Consider the following 20,422-nt stretch of genomic DNA (forward strand, 5'->3'; position numbering starts at 1 on the left):
GCCACCGCCCAGCAAAAATACTTGAGTTTTTAAAGGCAACGCTTAACAACTTTTCTTTCTTTCTTTTTTTCAAAGATTTATTTATTATGTATAGTGTTCTGCCTACATGTTCATCTGCAGGCCAAAAGAGGGCACCAGATCTCATTACAGATAGTTGTGAGCCACCATGTGGTTGCTGGGAATTGAACTCAGGACCTCCGAAAGAGCAGTAAGTGCTCTTAACCTCTGAGCCATCTCTCCAGCCCCTTAACAACTTTTCTGTGGTTGCCAGAGATGACTGTCATTTTACAGGCATCCAACAGAGGCATTCTATTATCTGGGCAGAGTGTGTGTTGGGGGGGGGGGTTTGAGAAAGGGTTTTTTATGTGTAAATCAGATTAGCCTTGAACAGAGTTCCACCTGCCTCCACCTCTCAACTGCTGGGCTTAAAGGCATGTGCCACCACGCCCAGTTGGTATTCTCCCTTCCTCCCCCCCCCCTTCTTCCCTTTCTTCTTTCTTTTTACTTTTTGAGGTATGGTTTCTTTGTGTAACAGCTCTGGTTGTCCTGGAACTAGCTCTGTGGAGTAAGCTGGCCTTGAACTCTCACAGAGAAAAGGCCGTGTGCCACCACCACCCGCCCGGCAGTCTCTATTTCTAGGAAGTAAAATTCGCATGATGTTCTTTTATAAAGCTACAAGCGACCTGAACGGCATCATGAAGGCTGTTCTCACAGAAGTGATGGCACGGGGGGGTGGGGGGGTTGTAAGGGATGCCCTCCTTTCCACTGGCAAGATGTTTCAGATGGATCTTCCAAGAGTGATATTAAAGCTGTTTGCTGGACATGCAGATCAATGAGCAAACTCGAGCTGGATTTAATAAGAAAACAGTTCTGCTTTCTGCAGTCCCATTAAATTTCCTCATGGAAATCAAGATAATGTAGAATTTCAGCTCTTAAATTAACAGAGCTACCAGGAATTGTCTTTTGTTTTGTTTTCTTGGTAGTGTTGGGGATGGAACCCAGGGTCTCCTGCATTTCAGGCAGAGGCTCTAACCCTGAGCTGCACACTGGGTGTGCAGTCTTGTGTTACAACAATGTGTGGTGTCACTGGCATACTGTGAAGAACACAGCTGTGCCCAAAGGGCTGGGACATCTATAGTTATCAAAAATGCCTTCCCTTTGGTTCACACATAGGACTTTCTGTTGCAACCACTAGATCCGAACACAACTGTCTCATTTACAGTGCAATCAGGGAATGGGATGATGGCTGTGCTCACTCAAGCATATGCTCACGATAACTCGGGGGTCACTGTTTTTGACTGGACACCTGAATCACTCCAAAGAAGAAATAGAGCTTTTGGTTCAGAAGGCTGTGCCAGCAGCCACACCCTAGGGGGAGAGAGCTTCTCCACCCCTCCCTGACCACCCCTAAGTCTCTACACACAGTGTAATGTTCTTGAGTGTCCTCAAGTTCTGTGCCTTTAAACCTGTCGAAAGAATGAGGGTTATTTAGCTTTCTCTTTGGTGCTGTCTGGGTCACACTGGAGCTGGCATTGTCACGGTTCGTAGTTTCAATGACCTCAGCTCTTAAGTACATGGTCACAGTATTCACAGTGGCAAAGGCAAACCCAGTACCACCTTAATGCAAACTGGAGGGTGAACTGCAGCAGCAGGGAGACAGCGGCCGTGCCCTGGTGCCACAGCCCTTAGGAAAACACAGCCGGAGTAATGCCCATCAGCACCCACAGGCTGGGAAAACACACCAACAGTGACTGCGGGTGACAGATGATCTAAGCCATGTCCGTCTGACTCAACCACAGTGGTGTCCACCTGTGCAGTGGGCCTCTGGGTGGTACTCTTTCCACTCAACCATCGACACCCACTGTTATGACACAGGACTTACGCCTGGGGTATCTCAGCATACAGAGCTTTTACCACTAATATCTGGATGAATGACAACCCCAGTGAGGGGTGGCAAGGCTAGTGGCTGGGTGGGAGGGCTGCTGGGGAGACGGAATGTATTCAGTACTAGTGCTGGTGGCACAGCCCAGGAGGGGAGGGCACGTGCTTACTGTGCACAAGTCCTGGACTTGTTCCTCATCAACAGGCAGACAGAAAAATGTGTGCTGTCTTCAGTGCAGGGCAGCCCACACATGGGAATGACACCTGATGTGATTCCTTTATTATCTTGGGCACTGGGCCCACAAAACCAGAGGGTCCCAGGGCTACCTCCTCTCCAAGCCCAGGGCACCCCAGAACCCACACTAGATCAGCTCATGTCCTCCTTCCAGAGGTGAGGAGGATGATGACCTGGCTGCACAGCAGTCCCATATAGCGTGCTTAGGGAAGGTGGCACTAGGGACAGGCACACGAGAAGCAGGGCAGGTGGAATCCCGGATGAGAGGAGAGCCGGAGTAGAGGTAAGCAGCTGCCATGCAGGCACTGACATGGGTGAGGTGGGTCCCCAAAGGCACACCTCAGGTTTCACCCTCAGCTATAACGCTCAAGAGACAGGGAAGATGGGAGAGAGGAACTCCAAGGTGGCACAGCCAGTTAGGATAAGGGGACTAAGTTTGAGCGCCCTGCAGCCTGGTACTTTCCCTTGCCAGAATCCTCACATCTGATCAGAGGGTGAACCCTGGCCCCTCCCCACCTCCACTAGTGATAAGATGAGGACTGACTTGCCCAAGAGGTAATCACTTTTCTGATGGTTTATTTTATTCATCTTTGGTAACAAATGGCTGAAATCAATTACACTTGCTTTCCCCTCAGCTGATGAAGTTAATTATGATTTGTTATGGTATCTGGTATGTAAATGAGAAGAAAGCAGACTCACGTTGGACCGGCTGCCTCCAGGCGGCACAGGATTAATCATTGTGTAGATGTTGTCACTGGAATTTGTTGAGTCTGTAGAATAGTGGAAACCGTATAGTTGAAGTGATTAATTCATTTCTTAATTAAAACAAACTCGTGGCACTTGAACTCATTCTTTGGTATTTTATCACCTAAAATTTCTTCTAAGTATCACCATCTTCTGGGTAATTTGTATTTAATGAAGATTCACCAAGTTTTTAATCACAGAAAATTCAACTGTGAAAAGCACTCAACCACAAACCCAGGAATTTCAGGGTATCTGGGCAGAAGGGCAGGTACAGCACAGGGGACTTCAGATCTGTTCCACAGGCTCAGCAAGGACACAAGGACACACCTGTGCTGTCCCTCAGCCCCACCCAGGGAAAGAAAATGCAGCAAGTTACCCAGAACCACTCTGCTAGGTAAGGGGTAGGAAGGAGACAGGGACGGGGCTGGGGACGCATTAACATACGGAGTGGGTTAACGTGACCCAGTCTGAATGTAGGTCACGCTGCTCATCAATGCTGCAGAGGGGGAGCTGGAGCGGGAGCCAGCTGTGGCTGCAGTCAGCTCCACCCCTGCAGCTGAGCAGATTTCCTTTATAGGGAGCTAGAAGGGGAGGCTCCGGCCACTCCCCACCCAGCCAGGAAAGTCTCCTCAGGAAGTAAGTTAGCAGTGCTCTCTCAGGAGCAGAAATTCTCCCTCTATTTTGGGCTGGGTAGGGGATGTATGCTGCACTCCTTCCGGCTGACTGCAATGCTATTCTTAGCGAGTAGACAGATAATTGTGACTGTGTGTGTGTGTGCATGTGTGCACCTGCCCTCTCCAGATAAAAGAAACAGGGAAAGGAGATCTCTTACACAGAGGACCAGAAAGAAGCCTAGAGATCTGGAACTTCATGGGGAGTGTGTGTGTGCCCCAAGTTCCAGGGGCCCCAAAGACCCTTTCTGAGTCACCTAGGGTAAAGAAACCTTGTTGTTCCTGACCTTGGCTCAGCCTTGGCCTTGTTCTTCACTAAGCAATGTAAAGGAGCACAAGGTGGATGACGTGACCAAGGCCACACCATGGGTCAGTGATGTCAAAGGGCTCAGGGCCCTTAAATCCCATCCCTAGGTGTCAGTGCCTGACAGAGGATGCACTGCTCAGGAAGCAGTGGCTGAAAGACCGGGCTCTGCAACAGAGCCCTCAGGACCACACGGCACCCCACTCCCACCAGGCTTTTCTTTGCCCTTAAAGATTCTTACCCGCAGGACTAGGCATGATGGGGGTTCCTGGAGGGCCGCCACCACCAGGGGGTCCCTGAGATGAGATAAAAGCTGCCATCAGTAACCTGTGGTGATAAGAGCTTGGGAGGCTGCTAGGCTACCTACCAGTGCCCAGGCAAGCCTGGCACCTTCCAGGGCTGAGCGTGTGTCTCTTGCACTCAGAACTGGAGCATGCAAGCCTGAAGAAAGCTGGACTTACACATCCTCCTCTCAAGTCAAGAGGCATCAGGGGAGGGTGAGCACACAGTTACTAATGAAAGCCAGAGGCACTATAGGAGCAGTCTGCTGGGCAGCAGCTCAGAAGGAGACCTCTCCTGGGTCAGGTTTGGAGAAATTTGGGCCACTCCGGGCCTGTACAAATACCTAAACACTGATAGCAAAAGCCCTAGCAATTTGGATCTTGGGCTCTCCTGCCAGGCAGCAGTTGGTCATTGGCACTGGGTAGTCAAAACCCACAGCTGCACTTACCACATAGGTACCGGGTGATGAGGAGGAGTACGGGATCTGGAAAGAAGATTTAGGAGCCATTTATTGGAGCTGCCTTCCCTGGCAGACAAGTATTGTGCCCTTTCACTTCCAAACCCACTCTTAGGAGAGGCACGGGGCCCCAGTGAATTAGTAACCCGGTAAGTTTCCGGAAGAGATCTGAGACAGGAATGAGGCCACAATGCAGTGGTCCTGGGGACTGGCCTTGTTTTCCAATAGTACGGTTCCAGGAAGCCTTCCTTTTGGGAGGGTGGGAGAGAACAACACCCACACCCACCCCTCTTCCCAGCTTGTCTGCACTGAGCCCTCAATCATCTGCCTCAGTGCTAGAACCAAAATCCTCTTCCCTTAACAAATGATGCATCTGAAGCCCAGGCTCTCTGCTGGTACCCATGAGCTTCTGCAGGGCAGGACCACCTTCGAGGACCCCAGCACACTGCCCAAGGGCTCCACCCACAGGCGCCTTCTTCTCAGAGGCATGAGGTGGAATCCCACCGCACTTCTCCATCCTGACATCTGGAGACAGGATTTACCCTGTGCCCAGAACCTCCTTCCTGGATAACGGTGTCCCACCAGACCTGGATACTCACTGAGTTAGCACTGTTGGGATTGGGCCAGGGTCTGCCAGCTCCTGGGCCCCTGAGAGAAGGAGAGATGAAAACAATCAATGTGATGCTAGAGACTCTACAGATGGAGCCAGCAGGGGCAGAGGAGCAGGCTGACATCAGCGCAGAAGTCCCAGAGGCCACCTGACTCTGGGGAGGTGACAGGTAGCCCCATGGCTGGAGACTCACACACTCCTTCACACTTTATGTATAACTTGTAAATTACATATTTATAAAATGATATATAAAGTCTTTCTGCTTTTCCCTAGAAAGATAGGCCACAGATTCTCATACAAGCACTAGAGATCAGTGGTTAAATCTTAGATCAGCCACTGAAGCTGTGCAAGCCTGAGGAAGTCATTCTACCTCTCTGTGCCTCAGTGACGTCACAGGCAGGGAATAACCACGCCTTGCAGGTGTAGCCTGAAGATAATGAGTATGCCCAACACTGTGCCTGGCACACGACACTGTGTAAGGATGAGGAAACTGAGGTCCTGAGAGGCACCAGTGACTCTTAGGAGTCTTCTGGGGTTCCAACTTGAGTGGGGAGGCCATAGGCCCTGAGGCACTGGCCAGGGCCTTTTTGCCTTACATGTTAATCCCAGGCATGGCGGGGCCGAGGGAGTTGGGTGGTGGTCTCATGCCGCTGCCGTAATTCTGCAACGATAACCAAGGGTCAGTCTATGAGAAGGAGAAGGGGAACCGGGGAGGGGAGACAAACACAGAATATAAGTGAGAGGGTTAGTCTGTGAAGACAACCTGATGAGAAAAAAAAAATCATATATTCTTTCAGAAAGGATGGGGATCAAGTGACAGGGACCACAATGACAACAAGCCAGCACAGAGGGACAGTCACGACAGTCAATGCGTTTTCGGGGGGGGGGGGGGGGGGGGGGGTTTCAACATGTTATTCCCTAAAAAGGGTTTGTTCAGTAAGCTGCTGTTTGCCCCTTCCCACAGCTCAGCAAGTAGAAGGGCTGACTCGGTACCAGGTCCAACGCTGATTGGTGATAGGGGCCACAAGGACTCTGAGGGAGAAGACAACAGAGGGCCCCAGCCACCATTCCACTAACCTCAAGATGCTCAACACTCTTCCCCTACCAGCCACATGACCATCCCTCCCATCCTGCTAGACTCTAAGGGACTCCATGGCTACACCCTAACTCTACTACCCAAGGTGTTCAATGGTTGACACAAACTGCCACAGAAAAGAACAACCTGCACCAACTATACGCTGGGCACCGCCCTTGTCGGGCATCTAGGAGAAGTAGGCTGGTGGGATGCTGATGGCACGAGCACTCCAGTGCGAACCCTACTGCTGTGCACACACTCTCTTACCGAGTCTGCCCTGTCCTCGTAATAATACTCTGAAGCTAGTTCCCCTTACAAACAAAGAGGCTGGAGGGCTAAGAGTGAGCGGCTGGCCAAAATCAGCTAGCAAATGGCAGGCCAGGTTCTTACCCATAAGCCTCCTGGATCTCTCCCAAAACCTCTGACAGAAGGAGGCAAAGCCAGGGGACAGTGATGGGTCAGACAAGCACAGAGGTTAACACTGGGCTGAAAACAGGTCTTTCCAAAAAACTGTCTCCCAAACGTCACGACGGAGGGGCCTGTCTTCTGCGAGGTCACTCACTGAGGCTGTGAGTATGGAGGATTCAGACACTGATACCCAGAAGCCTGGCAAGGAGTAGGGTCTACAGGGAGGGCAGGCTGCAGCCAGTTTACACAGAGCCTCACTCCCCGGGCCTGCGCTGGGCAGATACCCTGCATGGTACAGAGTCCACAGGACAGCCGAACCCAGCTGTCCACTCCGGCAAGTGCATAAACGACAGCTCTCACGACGGAGGATAAAGCTGTGCCGTGTGTCTTATGTGTACGTGGATGCTCAGCAGCCACGGCAGCTCCCCCGGAGATAATAAAGTGGGGCACCGAAGGGGCAGAATGGCCACATGCCAAGCCGGGACAACGGCCTGTGCCAGGCTCTGCCAGGACCACAGCCCTGTTTTGTCTACAAAACAGCGACAAGAAGCATGGTGACTTGAGATGACAGCAGCTGACCCACCATCACCCTCAATGTGGCTGTGGAATGTTTCTACCCCTATTCTGCCCCTCACAGGAAGCTAGCACACTATGGTCTGTGAGAATTAGCCCATGAGAAAGATCTTCCAGGTGCCAGAGCTACACACCTGCTTTTCTCCCCAGAAAAGGCAAGTTCATGCTCCAGGGCTAACCGAGGCCAGGATGTTACCACAGCACAAAGCTTGGGCCAAAAGAAGGCTATTCAGATAGACATGCAGCATGCTGCCTATGGTGGTTGGAAAGAAAATGGCCCTCCAAGGGAGTAGCACTATTAGGGGGTGTGGCCTTGCTGGAGGAAGTGTGTTATTGCAGCACAGGCTTTGAGGTCTCTTTTTCTCAAGCTTCCCTCACTATGACTGTCAATCAACTTCACATTGCCTGCAAGAGGTAGCACTCTCAGTTCCAACACGCTGCTATGCTCCCTTCATGATGATAATAGGCCAAACTCCTGAAACTATGAGCGAGCCACCCTCAATTAAATGTTTTCTTTATAAGAGTTGCTGTGGTCATGATGTCTCTCCCAGCAACAGAAACCCCAAGACACTGCCCCAGATGGGAGATGCAGAGGATTCCAAGCCTACCCAGCTTGCTAACAAGGCAGCATCCTGCACTGAGCTATGGCAAGTCCTCCTCCTACAGGTGCACACCCCAAAGGGTCAATCCATACCTCCCACTTCCCAGGTGACAATCTAGAGGCTCAGAAAGGCCAGACACTTGCACACCCAGTAAGGCAGGACCAGAAGCTGAGCTGAAACCCATCTTGGAGACTAAGTCCACATGGGGCTGGAAGATCAGTCCCCAGGTTCTGGAGCTGCTGGAGAGGACTGGGCACTAAACAGGAGCTGACTATCTACCCTCCTCAGCACTGCTCCACAGTGACGGGGAGGACATGGGCACAAGGCCTCCCTCCCTTCCTGGCTCCTAGCTGGTGAACAGCAGCACCTGTCCTGCAGCTCTGCTGGACTAGGGTGACATGGGAGACATGACTGGTGACTTTCTGTAGCTCCCTCAGGGGGAGACTTCCGCCTGTCGCCTGCTCCGTGCTGGCTTTCTCTTCAAATGCACTATCACTAGATTCATCTGCAGAGGGACCTGGAGCTATGCAGGCAGTTTGCTGGGTAGTGAGGGGAGGGGAGGGAGACATATTCTGCTTTAAGCCAGGGTGCCTAGCAAGAGGAGGCTCCCCAGCCTCACTCCCTCTAACTTAGCTGGGGTGCTCGGCACAAGATTAAGTTGTCTTTCTGAAGTTCTGAGCGTGTGTCAGCCTTGGGTCTGGGGCCCCAGGAGATTCAGTTTCTCCAGGTGTCACAGGACTGTCCCTGGAGAATCAAGAATGTGCTCTATCTGAACTTGTTAAAACACAGACGAACTAGGATTGTGGTCTGAGTCTAGCTCTGGCTGGAACACCGGAACTGCTACGGCAGCAGCCTGGGGTTGGCTGGTACCCTGAGTCTCCAAGGGTCTTGAACCTGTTTCACCACGTGCAACCAAACCCTGAAAGACAGAGCTTTGTCTAACAACTCACTCCCCAGATCTCGGACAATAGGGCACTCACTATCTCACGTTAACATATGTGATTTTGAGATGGAACTGGATTAAGTTGAAGTACTGCCTCTTTCCAGATGGCAATTTTGCATGCTTAAAAACCATCATGGGCCCTGGAGGAAAATGACTGGATTTGGGCTGAGATAGGATACAGGATCAAAAACCACTCTACCTGGTTTTGAAACCTATAAAATAGCCCCAGACCATGCTATATCGGTTTCCCATCTCCTTTTGAAAATTCTCGAGGGGTCACTAACCAAATGCATTCTGATCCTTCACTCGGGATGATACAAGGTGCCCTACCTCTATGTCTAGCCTCAGGACAGCACGGCTCATACAGTGGTGCTCAATCATGCTGCTGGACCCTAGTGGCCCAGGTCGGAAGGCAGAGTTGTAAAAAGACAGCAGGTGTTCACAGCCACTCCTGCCCTGCCTCACACCATGTCAACAGGAGTAAGAGCTGACTCTGGAGAGAGGAGTGTCTCCCAGTACTAAGTTTAAGGCCATTCTCTCTTATCCGTTACTGTGCCTGGGCAGTAGCCTCAGTGGTCAGGGAATAAGAAAAGTACCAGGGGAAGAAAGAGGGTCTATTCTCTCTAGTTCAAAGCTTTGATCTGTGGTGGTTTGAAAGAGAAAGGTCCCCACAGGCTCATGTTCAAATGTGTGGTTCCCAGTTAGTGGAACTGTTTGGAAGGACTAGGAGAGGTGGCTTTGTTGGAGTAGGAACATCTTGTTGAGAAGGTGTGGCCCAGCATGGGCACACACCAGGATCAGTCTCTCTGTCTCTCTCTGCCTGTAACCTGTAGATCAGATGTGAGCTATCAGCTGCTGCTCTAGTATCATGCTTGCCTGCCCACCTCCAGACTCACCGCCATGATGACATGGACTAACCCTCTGAAACTGTAAGCCAGCCCCAATTAAATGCTTGCCTTTATAAGTTGTCTTGGTCATGATGTTTCTTCACAATTATAGAACAGTAACTAAGACAGGGTCCAAAAACGTCTCTGATAAATCCTAGATGACCCTGATGCCCACTCCCCGACTGTCCCTGGCCTAACACTAAATCAACATCATGGCTTCGTGTCTCAGAGTAAGTTGGCATGGGGATTCCAGGCTGCTCAAGAGAGATTTGGTTTGGGGATTTATTATTACACACTACCCAGCATGCTCTAGGCATGAACAAAGGACCTTTAGGCCTCCACACTGATGTGGCCAGGCAAGAGGTCAAGGGATCTCAGACCCTGGGACCCTGTCGCTTTGTGAAAGTATGCTAGACTTACACGGTGTGACACTCTGGAGCCAGGAGAGAGAAACTTCTGGAATAGTCTGTGGGCACCCTGGGTGCTGAATTCTCGTTCCTACTCTAGGTCTGCAAGGTTTCTGTTAAGGTAGGCTCTCATGTAGCCCAGGCTAGCCTCGAACTCACTGTGGAGTTGGGGCTGACACCTCCAAGTACTGGGGTCACACACCCAGGCCCCTTGCACGCCAGGCAGGTTCTCTACCAACTGAGCTACATCTCCAGCTCTGTCTTTTTTCAACTGTACATTTTGTGATGCTGGGGATGGAACCAAGGGCCACATGCATGCTAGGCAACAGCTCTGCCACTGAGACACACACAGCCTCTACCCTCACTCGACCTCACTATTAGGCCTAACAAGCTGTAAATGACTTTGCTGGGAAAAGAAAATGGGCCTAATCAAATCTCAACAACTAAAGTCATGAACACTGGTTTTAAGTTCTGTTTTTGTTTTGTTTCCCTACCTGGCCTGGCCTGGAACTTGCTATGTCCTCAGACAGGGTCTCACTATGTAGCACTGGCTGGCCAGGAACTCACAGAGCTCCAGCTGCCTCGGCCTCCTGTCCCCAGGGATTAAGGATGTGCACCACTATCCCCAGCAGTTTTAAGTTCTTAAAGTTAGAAAATATAAATGTTTCTTCATGGGGGCTACCGAGGCCCAGGGATTACACTGAGCATTGAGTTCTTTCAGCACCCTATAGAGTGGACACCTTATTCATCCTAGAGATGTGGTTGTTGATCCTCTCAGAGTCCCCACAGGGAAAACAAGATCTCACTTTGCACCAGTCAGAGCCTGTAACACACTGAAAAGCCAACACCACTGTCAATTCCTTAACATCAGTAAATCCCACACAGCTCAGGCCAAGGGGACAGAGACCCACTTCTGACTCTGGAGAAGATGCTGTGCTTTCAAATCTTGACTCTGCCCTGTGCAAGGGCTGTCCTGTAGGTTTTTAAACTGTGCTTTCTCAATAATGGAGCCCACTGGTAAACAGCAAGATGGAGCAGAAGCCTGGGGGTGAGCCCATTCCCTGAAAACATGGACAAAGACCCTCATTTGACAGGTGGAAAAACTGCACACTGGGGTCCAGAGAAGTCTAAGTAAGTAACCCAAGGACATCACTGCTCACTTGACTTGTTCTATCACTAAAGCACAAGGTGGTCCTGTAGCCCATTTAAGTCTACTCTACTCAGGGTGGGAAGTGGCTTTGGATTTCTGGAGATCTCATTTCATAGCTTGTGACACTTACCCTGGATAGGTCTGCCACCCAGGTGGCTCCCTGGCTGTGCCCTGTGCTCAGGTTCTCTGGGGTTATCAGGTCTGCCCACTGTCTACCCAGAGGCTATTCCCACCCAGCATCTCACGGACAGGGAGAGGAACTGGGGATCTGAATGTGCCCTTCCTCTCAACTGAGAGCCAGAAATGTAGGAGACTGACAGACTGTGGAGAAAGGAGAGAAAGCGGGTGCACACAGATGGCAGGGGAGACAGACGGACAGATAAGCAGGGAGCTGGTTACCTGTGGGCCAGGCCCCATGGGCCCCATGCCTCGGGGAGGGTTCATTCTCTGCATTGATCCTCCCATGTTGGGGTGACCTGTGTACGGAAACAGATGAGCCACGGGCTGTCAGGAGTACAGCAAAGAGGAGCCCTCCCAACGTCCCAGCCACCCACCCTCCCACCTTCTCTACCTTGTTGTCGTGTGGGATCCATAGAATTGGGCAGCAATGGCTGTGTCCCGGGAACTCCTCCTGGAGGCTGAGAGAAACAGGAGACATGGCTTGAGTCACCCTTCTAGAGTTTGGGGGGGACATCTCCATGCCCTACCCTGCTCCCCACCTGGCCTTCCCGAGACTATCTCTGGGAGCTGGGTGGAGTTCCCCAGCTCTGGAAAGCAGGGCAGACAGTTGTTCTTGTGAGCGTTAGTCAAAACTGTAAGAGCAGGAAGGGATAAAGTGGGGAGCTAGGCTCTCTACCCAAACCTGCACATCTGCAGTCTGGTAATGGCAAGCTGTGGATTCCCACCACCCTTATCCAAGGGGCAGCACACGAACCCCAGGGACTGCGGTTTTAAGTCCAATCCTACCTCCCTTTTGCTCCAGAGTTGTAACTCATCTTAAGTACACCTCCAAATCACAAGGACTTAGAGGGAGCCACTGGTTAAAAACTATCACTACAGGTGAACCAGGTGGAGTTAACTGGAGTCCAGAGCTCTAACGGCTTGAGCCGGAGTCAGCCAGAGTCACCCAGGCCACCCAGCTTCCATCTGCTCCCACCGTAGAGGTGGCAAAGCAGCTAGCAGTAGAGAAGAGGTTGCTGAAGGATGGTCTGCTCTTTTAAGCAGCAGGAGCTAGCATGACAGCCATCAAAAAGGAGTACTACAAGTCATTTACTTAGGAAAAAAGTCATTCTAGCTGCAATCTGAAAAACAAGAGAGCAGCAGAGGGTGGGCCAAGTGTTCTATGGGACCTTTTACGCCCCATAGAAGAACTTTGGTTTCTCCGAGAAAAGCCTTGGTGATAGAAGGCCACCTCTATCTCTGGTTGAAGGTGCCAATGTTTGTGGAGGCTGGGGCCATGACTGTCCCCAGTCTTGGCTGCTACTGTAGGCAACTGAGCAGAGCTCTGCTGACTAACAGGGAATGCTAAGCAGGCTCAAACAAGGAGGTGAGAGGGACAGACCCACCCTCCTCCTCCCTGCTTCTCCAGCTTCAGAACAGGGGCATGAGGCCAGGGCAAGGGGCTTTCTGAGAGCCCCCCAACCCCTCTGGCTAGGCTGCACCTTGGGGTCACAAAGTGCTACAGTCACCCGCTGTTTCTGATTGCCTGGGAGCTGGTGAGGTTGGGTCACTGCACCCAAATTTAGCTGCCCTCCTCTTTCCCCTCAAGTTCCTGAATTGTGACTCACCTGGCTGGTTTGCGTCTGCCTATCTGGACTGGTGGTTTTTAACGGAGATTGGTGATTCGGGGCCTCCTAGATCCCCAGAACAGGCACACCCCATCTATCCTGTCCAGATAGCTTTAACAATGGCTGCCTTTTGTACAGTAGTCCTCCATAGCTTCTAAACCTGCTACATACCAGGCGTTTTAGCTGGGATATAGGTTAAGGGGGTTGGGACTCTTCGGTGGGGCATCTGAAACCGGGGTAAGACCATCTGGGCTTTTCTTCAGGGGAGGGAGGATGTGTGATTGACTGCCAAGGACAGCGGGTCTCACACTAGAAGGCTAAGGCCTGCATACCTGAGAAGGAAATAGAGTCTTGTAGGTGGAGGTCATAATCTTGCTGTGCGTAGCCTGCAGAGGCCCATGGGGGACAGAAATGTCCTTGGAGGTAAGCTTGCTCTTCTATAGCCCTGGCCTTGGAAAAGTCACTTCTCCCTCCCTCCACACCCAAGAAGTCTGTTTTACTAAAAAACCTATATTTCTCAATTACTTTTGTCTAAATTTACCTCCTCTGTGTTGGAGAAAACAGGAAACAAAGGACTTTGGGAGAGGAAAATAGCAAATTGGAAATATACACCAAAGATCTTCCTCCACAGTCCCCCAGAGAGTGCCAATACAGGTGACTAAACTCCTGGCTCTGGGTGTGCTGGGACTGCTGTCAGAGTTTTTGCTAAGTCATTGGAAGAATTCTGGCAAAAAAAGAAAGAAAAAAAAAAGAAAGAAAAAAAACCCACAAAGAGAAATCTCCCCAGTGCCTCCATCACACTGTATCGGCCTGTCCACCTCAGTAGAGACATCTGGACTTCTTCAGCAATCCACCCTAATGGGCTGGTCCAAGGAAGGCCAGCCTACCCCAAACTGCCAACCCTGAAAGACCAGAGAAAGGTCTGGGCTGAAAAGCCCTCTTCGTAAGCAAGGTACTTTTTAAATTATATGATCAACTCCTTCCTTGTTTAGGGGAAACAGGCAGACTGCTAAAAATCTCACAAACACTCTGCTCCCTCGGCAGCCGGGCTCCTGACCTAAGCGCTCCTACAGGACATTGGCCCTCTAATAGCAGGATTATGTTTGCCAGTCTTGGCAATTCTCAAAAGCTTCCAGGAAAAAAACAATGCACATAATCAGTTGACTTCATTAAGGAGGAAGACCCTCTTCCAAGAAGGGGCTGGAAGGGAGGGTTAGGGTCATTGCCACTGTCTCCTGAAGAGCTGAGTCCCTGCAATCCCATCAGCTGCCGCTCTCTAAATACAGTTAAATGCTGACCCTGGGGCAGGTTTAATCCCCACCTTAAAACCTAATACTCCACCCCTGAGCCTTGCACCTCACTTCTGACCTGAGTCCAGGTCTATCTAGGTCCAAGGACGGCTGAGAGGGAAGAGAAAACAAGAAAATGTACTGTACCTGGTTTCCCATTCTGATCGGGGGCCTGGGGCCGCCTGCATATCGCGGTGACATAAAAGGCTGTAATTATAGGGAATTAGTTCAATGACAGCCTGAACTACTAAATAGCGACAAACAAAAATGCTTTGCACTCTGCAAAGTCCAGTTTATTACAACTAGTGCTCGTTTAAGCTCTCTCTAGTCCGGTAGCCTCTTCCTTCCGGGCAAAACTTCCCTTGGGCAGAGGAACAAAAGATCCACACAACACAACACACGGCTCCCAACCTGCACTGGCTTGCAGGAATCTAGTCTGGGCGGAGGGACAGCAGCTGGGACCTCACACAGGATGCAGAATAGCTAAATCAACGCAGGGTAAAGGAGACCACCTCTGCTCTCCACGAGGGCAAATAAAACAAGAAAAAGGAGGGAGACGTCACATCTTCAGGTCTGCAGACAAAGCAGGACACACACACACAAGCGCGCACACAAGCACACACACAGAAACCATCAATGGGGAAGAGTGGGAAGGTAGTAGCAAGGACTTATGGGAAAACATGATGGAAAAAAAAAACACAGCAAGGGACAGCGGGCTCCCTAACTTAATGCGGGGAAATGGGCAGGAAAGCTTTCTCAGCAGCGAGTGCACAAAGAAAAGGCCAGGGATGCAGCCTTGGTTACAAACAAATGGTTGACCAAACTCAAAATCAAACAAAAGTGAGAGAGGAAAAAACAAAAACATAAAGGCCACTAGCAAGGTCACAGAAATATTTTTGTTTCTTTTCTCTTGGTTTCATATCCAAACTGGGTGGGATGTCCAAGAAATGAAGACTGTCTTTAGAAAAAAATATATATTTAAATTAAACTTGTCAATTATGACTGGAAGGCAATGCTGGAGCATACTTTGATTTTTGTTTTTCCTCTGCGGCTCTCTCCTTCCTCCTGCCCCGCGCCCCCCGGCTGGTGGGCCGGTGAGCCACAGTGCGTTTACCTGACTGTGGGGTCCCATCATGCTGCTGGGATTGTGAGGTGGAGGCTGTGCGTGCGGCGAGGGCTGTGACCCCGGAGGACCCTGTGAGGCCAGACAGTAGAGGCAGGTTATAGATCACAGCACATGGAGAAGCGCAGAAGAAGCTTAAAAGAACAAAAATTAAACCAAAACGCAGAGTGGCGGCGGGCGTGCGGGTGGTGGGCTGTGGCTGGCAGGAGGTGGCGGAGCGCTGCTTGGGTCCTGGTTCAATGGCGAACAACGGCGGGCAGGCGGGAAGGAGGGAGGCTGACCAGTACATTCACAGGGGATTTGGAAAAAACGAAAAAATAAAACAAAGCACCTTCATCAAAGCACACAGGAGTGAGGGCCGGACATAGGCTACCGCTGAACAGAGTTTGCCATGTTAAATACGCTGGTTGACTCAGACAATGGCATAGACAGGGCCCCTGGACCCAGACGCAAAGCCTGCAAGTAACACTTTCAGAAGACACAGAAGGAATAGGGTGACGTCCCTGCCCTCAAGGAGCTCACAGTCTGAGACAGAGAACAAGTAATTTGGGACAGTATTGTCAAGGGCCTGATGGGTGGAAGCGGGACAGAGGGAATGACGGCTGAACATGGACAGAAGCAGAGGAGCAGGTGGCGCTAGGTTCTAGTTGCCAAGCGGCCACCCATGGTGAGCAGTGCCAGGGCTCTGTGCTTCATGAATTCACCTACAGCTCAGAATAGCTCTGTATGGTGGTGTCTCTCCTTTCAACGTTTACAAAGGAGGAAAACATGTCCCAAGAAATGAAAAGACGGGGTCACAGCCACAAAACCTCTAAGTGGCAAAGTCAGGCTGAGAGCCAAGTGACACAGGCAGGATTACCACTGCTTGGTGGTTTAGGGCACACTTTCCACACCAGGTGATGATGGGCCGCCTGGTGTTCCCAGCTAGTTCCAAACTGACCCGAAGCTCTGGACTCCCTACCAACATGAGGAGATGAATTCACTTAACCCACAGAGTTGGTCAAACTGCGGGTTGTAACCTATGAGTGAGTGCTGATATGAATATAGTAAGTACAAATGCTAATTCACAGCAAAAACAAAAGGAATAAAGAGAAAGAAAGTATCAGAATCTTACATATCACAGGGAGCACATCTCTTTATAACTTTTACTATACATGAGAAAGTATGTACACATGTTGTGTGTATGCATGTGTTTATGTACAAACATGCGCATGTGCAGGAGACAATGCCATACAAGTTTCCCACTGTGGGTCAGAGAGGCCAGGGAAGCCTGGACTCAGGATAGGGGCACGAGTGACACACCCCAGTGCACTCTCCACCATGACTGTCCCTTAGTATTGGAAGTGAGTCTGGAGGAAAGCTCCAGATATTCATGAAGGATAAGGAAAGCTACTTTTTTCAAAGGAAAAGTGACAAGTTAGCTACAGTGATTGGGTCCATTCTTAGTCTCAAAACCACACAGCCACACTCTGCCCACTGAGGGGCCCATGCAGAGCTGGGAAGGAGGTGGGGGTGGAGGTGAGGTAGAGACCACAGAGAGGTGTATGAAACTAGAGGCAAGAGCTGCCCAGCAGCTGAGGGCACCACTGGGGACAGGCCTAGAGCTTCTTGGCTAAGCGAGGGGCTGTGCACTTCCGGAAAGCTTGGAGGAGCAGATGTTCCCCTACCTGCCACGCTACTAATTTCAACAAGTGTGTGTCTTTCTAGCGGCTGCCAGCAACGGCATGGTTTGTTACCATGAGCAATTTTCTTAATTAACAGACATTAATTAGCCATTTAGCAATTTTGCAAGCATTTGTTTAGCGGCTTTCCTAAACATGAATACCACTGTGATAATGGCACTGATTAGAGGGTCCCCTAATTAACAGTACAGGGAAGGAAAATTGAAATCACATAAATTAAAAAGGGAGGGGAAGTTAATGAAGGCGGGACATATTTGCACCTGCAAGTCTTTTGTACCACAAAACTTGGGTGTAATGTAAACAAAACAAGATAATTTGAAGCCAACCCCCCAAAAAAAGAAAATGAAAAAGAACGGAGGAAGAGAGCGCAAGGGTCAGGTCCAGCTGCCAAGCGGGGGCAAAGGCTTGTCTGCTGGTCCCCCAGCTCTTGGCAGCGGGGAGTGCCTCCTCCCTAACAGCCCTGTCTCCCTCCCTGGTCACATACGTACATTCATGCATTTGCAGAGCAAGCAGACTGTTTTGGGCAAGCTGCTCACACCTGTGTGCCCACTGAGCAGGCGTGGTTCCCAGTGGCTACATCACTTTCTGAGTACAGGAAACAACTTGAAGCACCTATAGGTGCTCACCTTGGGACCTCACATGATGGCAGTCTTAAGGCTCAGTGCTCAATACCAGGCCTGAAGTGGGGCTGGTAGCAGGAGGCTAGATCTTCACAAGAGGGACCATGGGGTACAGAAGGCAAGGTTGGCTCTGAACAAGCGGAAATTGCAAGTTTGTCACCAAGACAGACACACCACAGAACAAGGCTGTTGGTGAGGCCCTGGCATATGGGGACAGGGAAGGAAAGGGCTTCTGAACCTAGGGATCACCCGGAGAGAAAACCCATGGCAACCTCAATTTGGATGACACCAAAGTCATCTCCCTGAGGGGACACATCACCTCCCTGACTGTCAGCCATGACCTGCGGCCTTATAAACTTCCAGGTACAGCCCCTGGCCTTTCCCAGACCCTGCTGTATGGGTCACACAGGTTCTCTGGACCCCTACCATCTACCCTCAGCTTGGACATGTTTTACCATGCTGCGTGACTGCAGCATCCCAGAAGAAAGCCCACATAGCTTGCTTGCCACAGCATCAGGACCAAAGTGACATCGTGTTCTGAGAAGTCACCGCTGCCGTGAAGAATATGCCAGGTGCATTGCCGTCTCCGAGAGGAGGTGAGGGCTTGACTGTCAGACCATCAGGCCACAAACAAGTGGACCCATCGCCCCTTCCAGCCGGCATTTTCAGAGAGCTGTCAGTTGGTTTAGAGAAAGGGGACTCAATGGTCTTTTCAATTTGTTCTGCATGGGCAAGACACCACACAGGAAGTACGACAAAACCAATGAGCAGAGCCCTCGCCGGAGGTTTCTGACCTCTGCTGAGATGGGAGGCAGTGGCTCCTGAACATCCCCAGAGAATGAACAAGTGAGCTGGGTGGGATAAGGGAAGGAGGGTGTCCCAGTCTTAAGTTCCCCAGGCAGGACAAGTTCCCCATTGGCCTTCTTGGAGTTCAGCTGCTGGAGGCTTTTAAAGAACCTTTCTAAAATAGCTTTGTCAAGAAGCCTGGCTGGCCAGGTACCACCCCTTCAAGGATGCTGGGAGTTTTCTGCCACAAGAACTACACAACATTAGGGTGGCTCAGGATGGTGAGCCCAGCTCTAGTAATCACTTGCTTATAGATTGCCCTACACTAACAGACTGCCACCTCTTTCCCTGGTGTCCTTCATTTATAGGGAAGGACTGCGGGCTAGGGATGGGAACCATCTAAGACTAACAGGAACTACGTATTTGCTGAGCTAAGCTTTGTAACTCACTCCCCAGGGCTCTCTTTGTGACACTCTATGTCCCCATCTACAGGGCTTGGAGAGGGAAACTGGGTTCAAATTCTAGCTTTGTCACTGGCTGCTCTTGTCCTCTCGCTGATGAGCAGAACCAGTCCTGACAACACAGGGGAGAGTAGGCTTTGCCTGCACCAGCTCACTTAATCCTTTGCTCTGCAATGTAAGGACCACCAGCCATGCCGTTTTATAGCCAGGGAACAAAGCTCAGGAAGGCGAATGTACTCGTTAGCACTGTAGTTATATGTTGGGGAGGCAGATGGGTTTCAAAGCCTGATTCTGGGGCCCAGGGATCTGGAGGAGTCCACCATCCCTCAAGCCTGTGAGCAGCGTATCTGTGCTCAGAAGAACCCAATGACAGAAAGGGCTGAGAGTTGGCAAAACACCTAGGGCTCTATAGTGTGATACCCAGCTCCCTCTTGCTGTCCAGAAAGGTAAACTGAGGCCCAGAATGGCTACAGATTATAGATCTGCTCTATGAGACCGGGGGAGCTGGGAAGGGAACTACAGTCCTGCAGTAGGTCAGACTTATCTACTGCCCTCACTATGAAGTGGTGACAGGGGACCAAATGAAGGGCAATTCCAGCTCTGAATTTTGGAAAATGTAAGAAATATACCTATGTTCTGTGTGGCCTTCATACTGCCCCGACCCTGTTAATGGATTTGCCCTTCCCTTGCAGACAGCTCTAGACCGCTGCCTTCAGACACCTGAACACCCCACACCTCCTTTTCATTCTTTCTCCTGTGATGTCAGCATTAAGTAGTATTACTTCCAGCAGGTTGTGAGAACCACTTAGGCGAGGCCTGGGAGGCTCTGTTACAGTGTGATTGAGGCAAGTGGTTGGTCATTTCACAGAACCTTACAGGCTGGATGCCAATGGTTTAGTGAAAAGGCCTTTATGGGCATCAGCGTGGTAGGGAGCAACACTCCTACAGCTGGAAGATCGGAGGTCTTTGCAGAAAAGCATTTCACAGCAGCCAGCAGGAGACCCTCCTGCCATATTCTGGCTAGGCCCCATGCTGAAGGTTTGGAGAGATGCACCAGAATGTGATGGGGAAATCCCCAAGCATATGTGGTGACTCCAATTCCCTAAGATCCCTGAGCCCCGGGCCTCCTGAAGAGAAAAGAAACCATCTACACAGACACTGCAGCACTGCGGCTCAGCTCACAATGGGCTCTTAGGCATTCCTGTCTCTGGCAGGGAAAATAGCCGTTTGGCTGGCTGTTCTGGCCTGGGTCAGGCTATCCCACCATGACTGTCCACAGCCTAAAGAAAATCATACAGCATCCTGCAAGCCTCCGTCAATATCCTGCTTGTCAGGTGGTGGTGGGTACAGAGCTCTTGGGCAACAGTGATTGCTATTCGCCCCATCAGGATATCTAGGGCGGGGCTTGTGTGGTTGAGGCAACCACACTGCTACTTCAAGATCAA

General features: G+C 50.8%; 1 protein-coding gene across 2 annotated transcripts in view; it reads right to left on the reverse strand.

Annotated features, from left to right (window-relative positions):
• The window catches only part of Ssbp3 (single stranded DNA binding protein 3), a 141,218-nt gene that overhangs the window by 4,659 nt on the left and 116,137 nt on the right, over positions 1–20,422 (reverse strand). Inside the window, exons 7-15 of one of the 2 annotated variants that reach the window (XM_038333532.1) lie at positions 15,420–15,500; positions 14,453–14,512; positions 11,801–11,867; positions 11,629–11,705; positions 5,781–5,845; positions 5,174–5,222; positions 4,566–4,601; positions 4,077–4,131; positions 2,816–2,886 (exon numbers count right to left, since the gene is read on the reverse strand). In XM_038333532.1, coding sequence (XP_038189460.1) covers positions 2,816–2,886; positions 4,077–4,131; positions 4,566–4,601; positions 5,174–5,222; positions 5,781–5,845; positions 11,629–11,705; positions 11,801–11,867; positions 14,453–14,512; positions 15,420–15,500 — 561 coding nt within the window. The remainder of the gene's footprint in view (positions 1–2,815; positions 2,887–4,076; positions 4,132–4,565; positions 4,602–5,173; positions 5,223–5,780; positions 5,846–11,628; positions 11,706–11,800; positions 11,868–14,452; positions 14,513–15,419; positions 15,501–20,422) is intronic. The other variant, XM_038333533.1, reaches the window with a different exon arrangement.

Source organism: Arvicola amphibius, chromosome 6 (genome assembly GCF_903992535.2).
Source record: "Arvicola amphibius chromosome 6, mArvAmp1.2, whole genome shotgun sequence".
NCBI lineage: Eukaryota > Metazoa > Chordata > Mammalia > Rodentia > Cricetidae > Arvicola > Arvicola amphibius.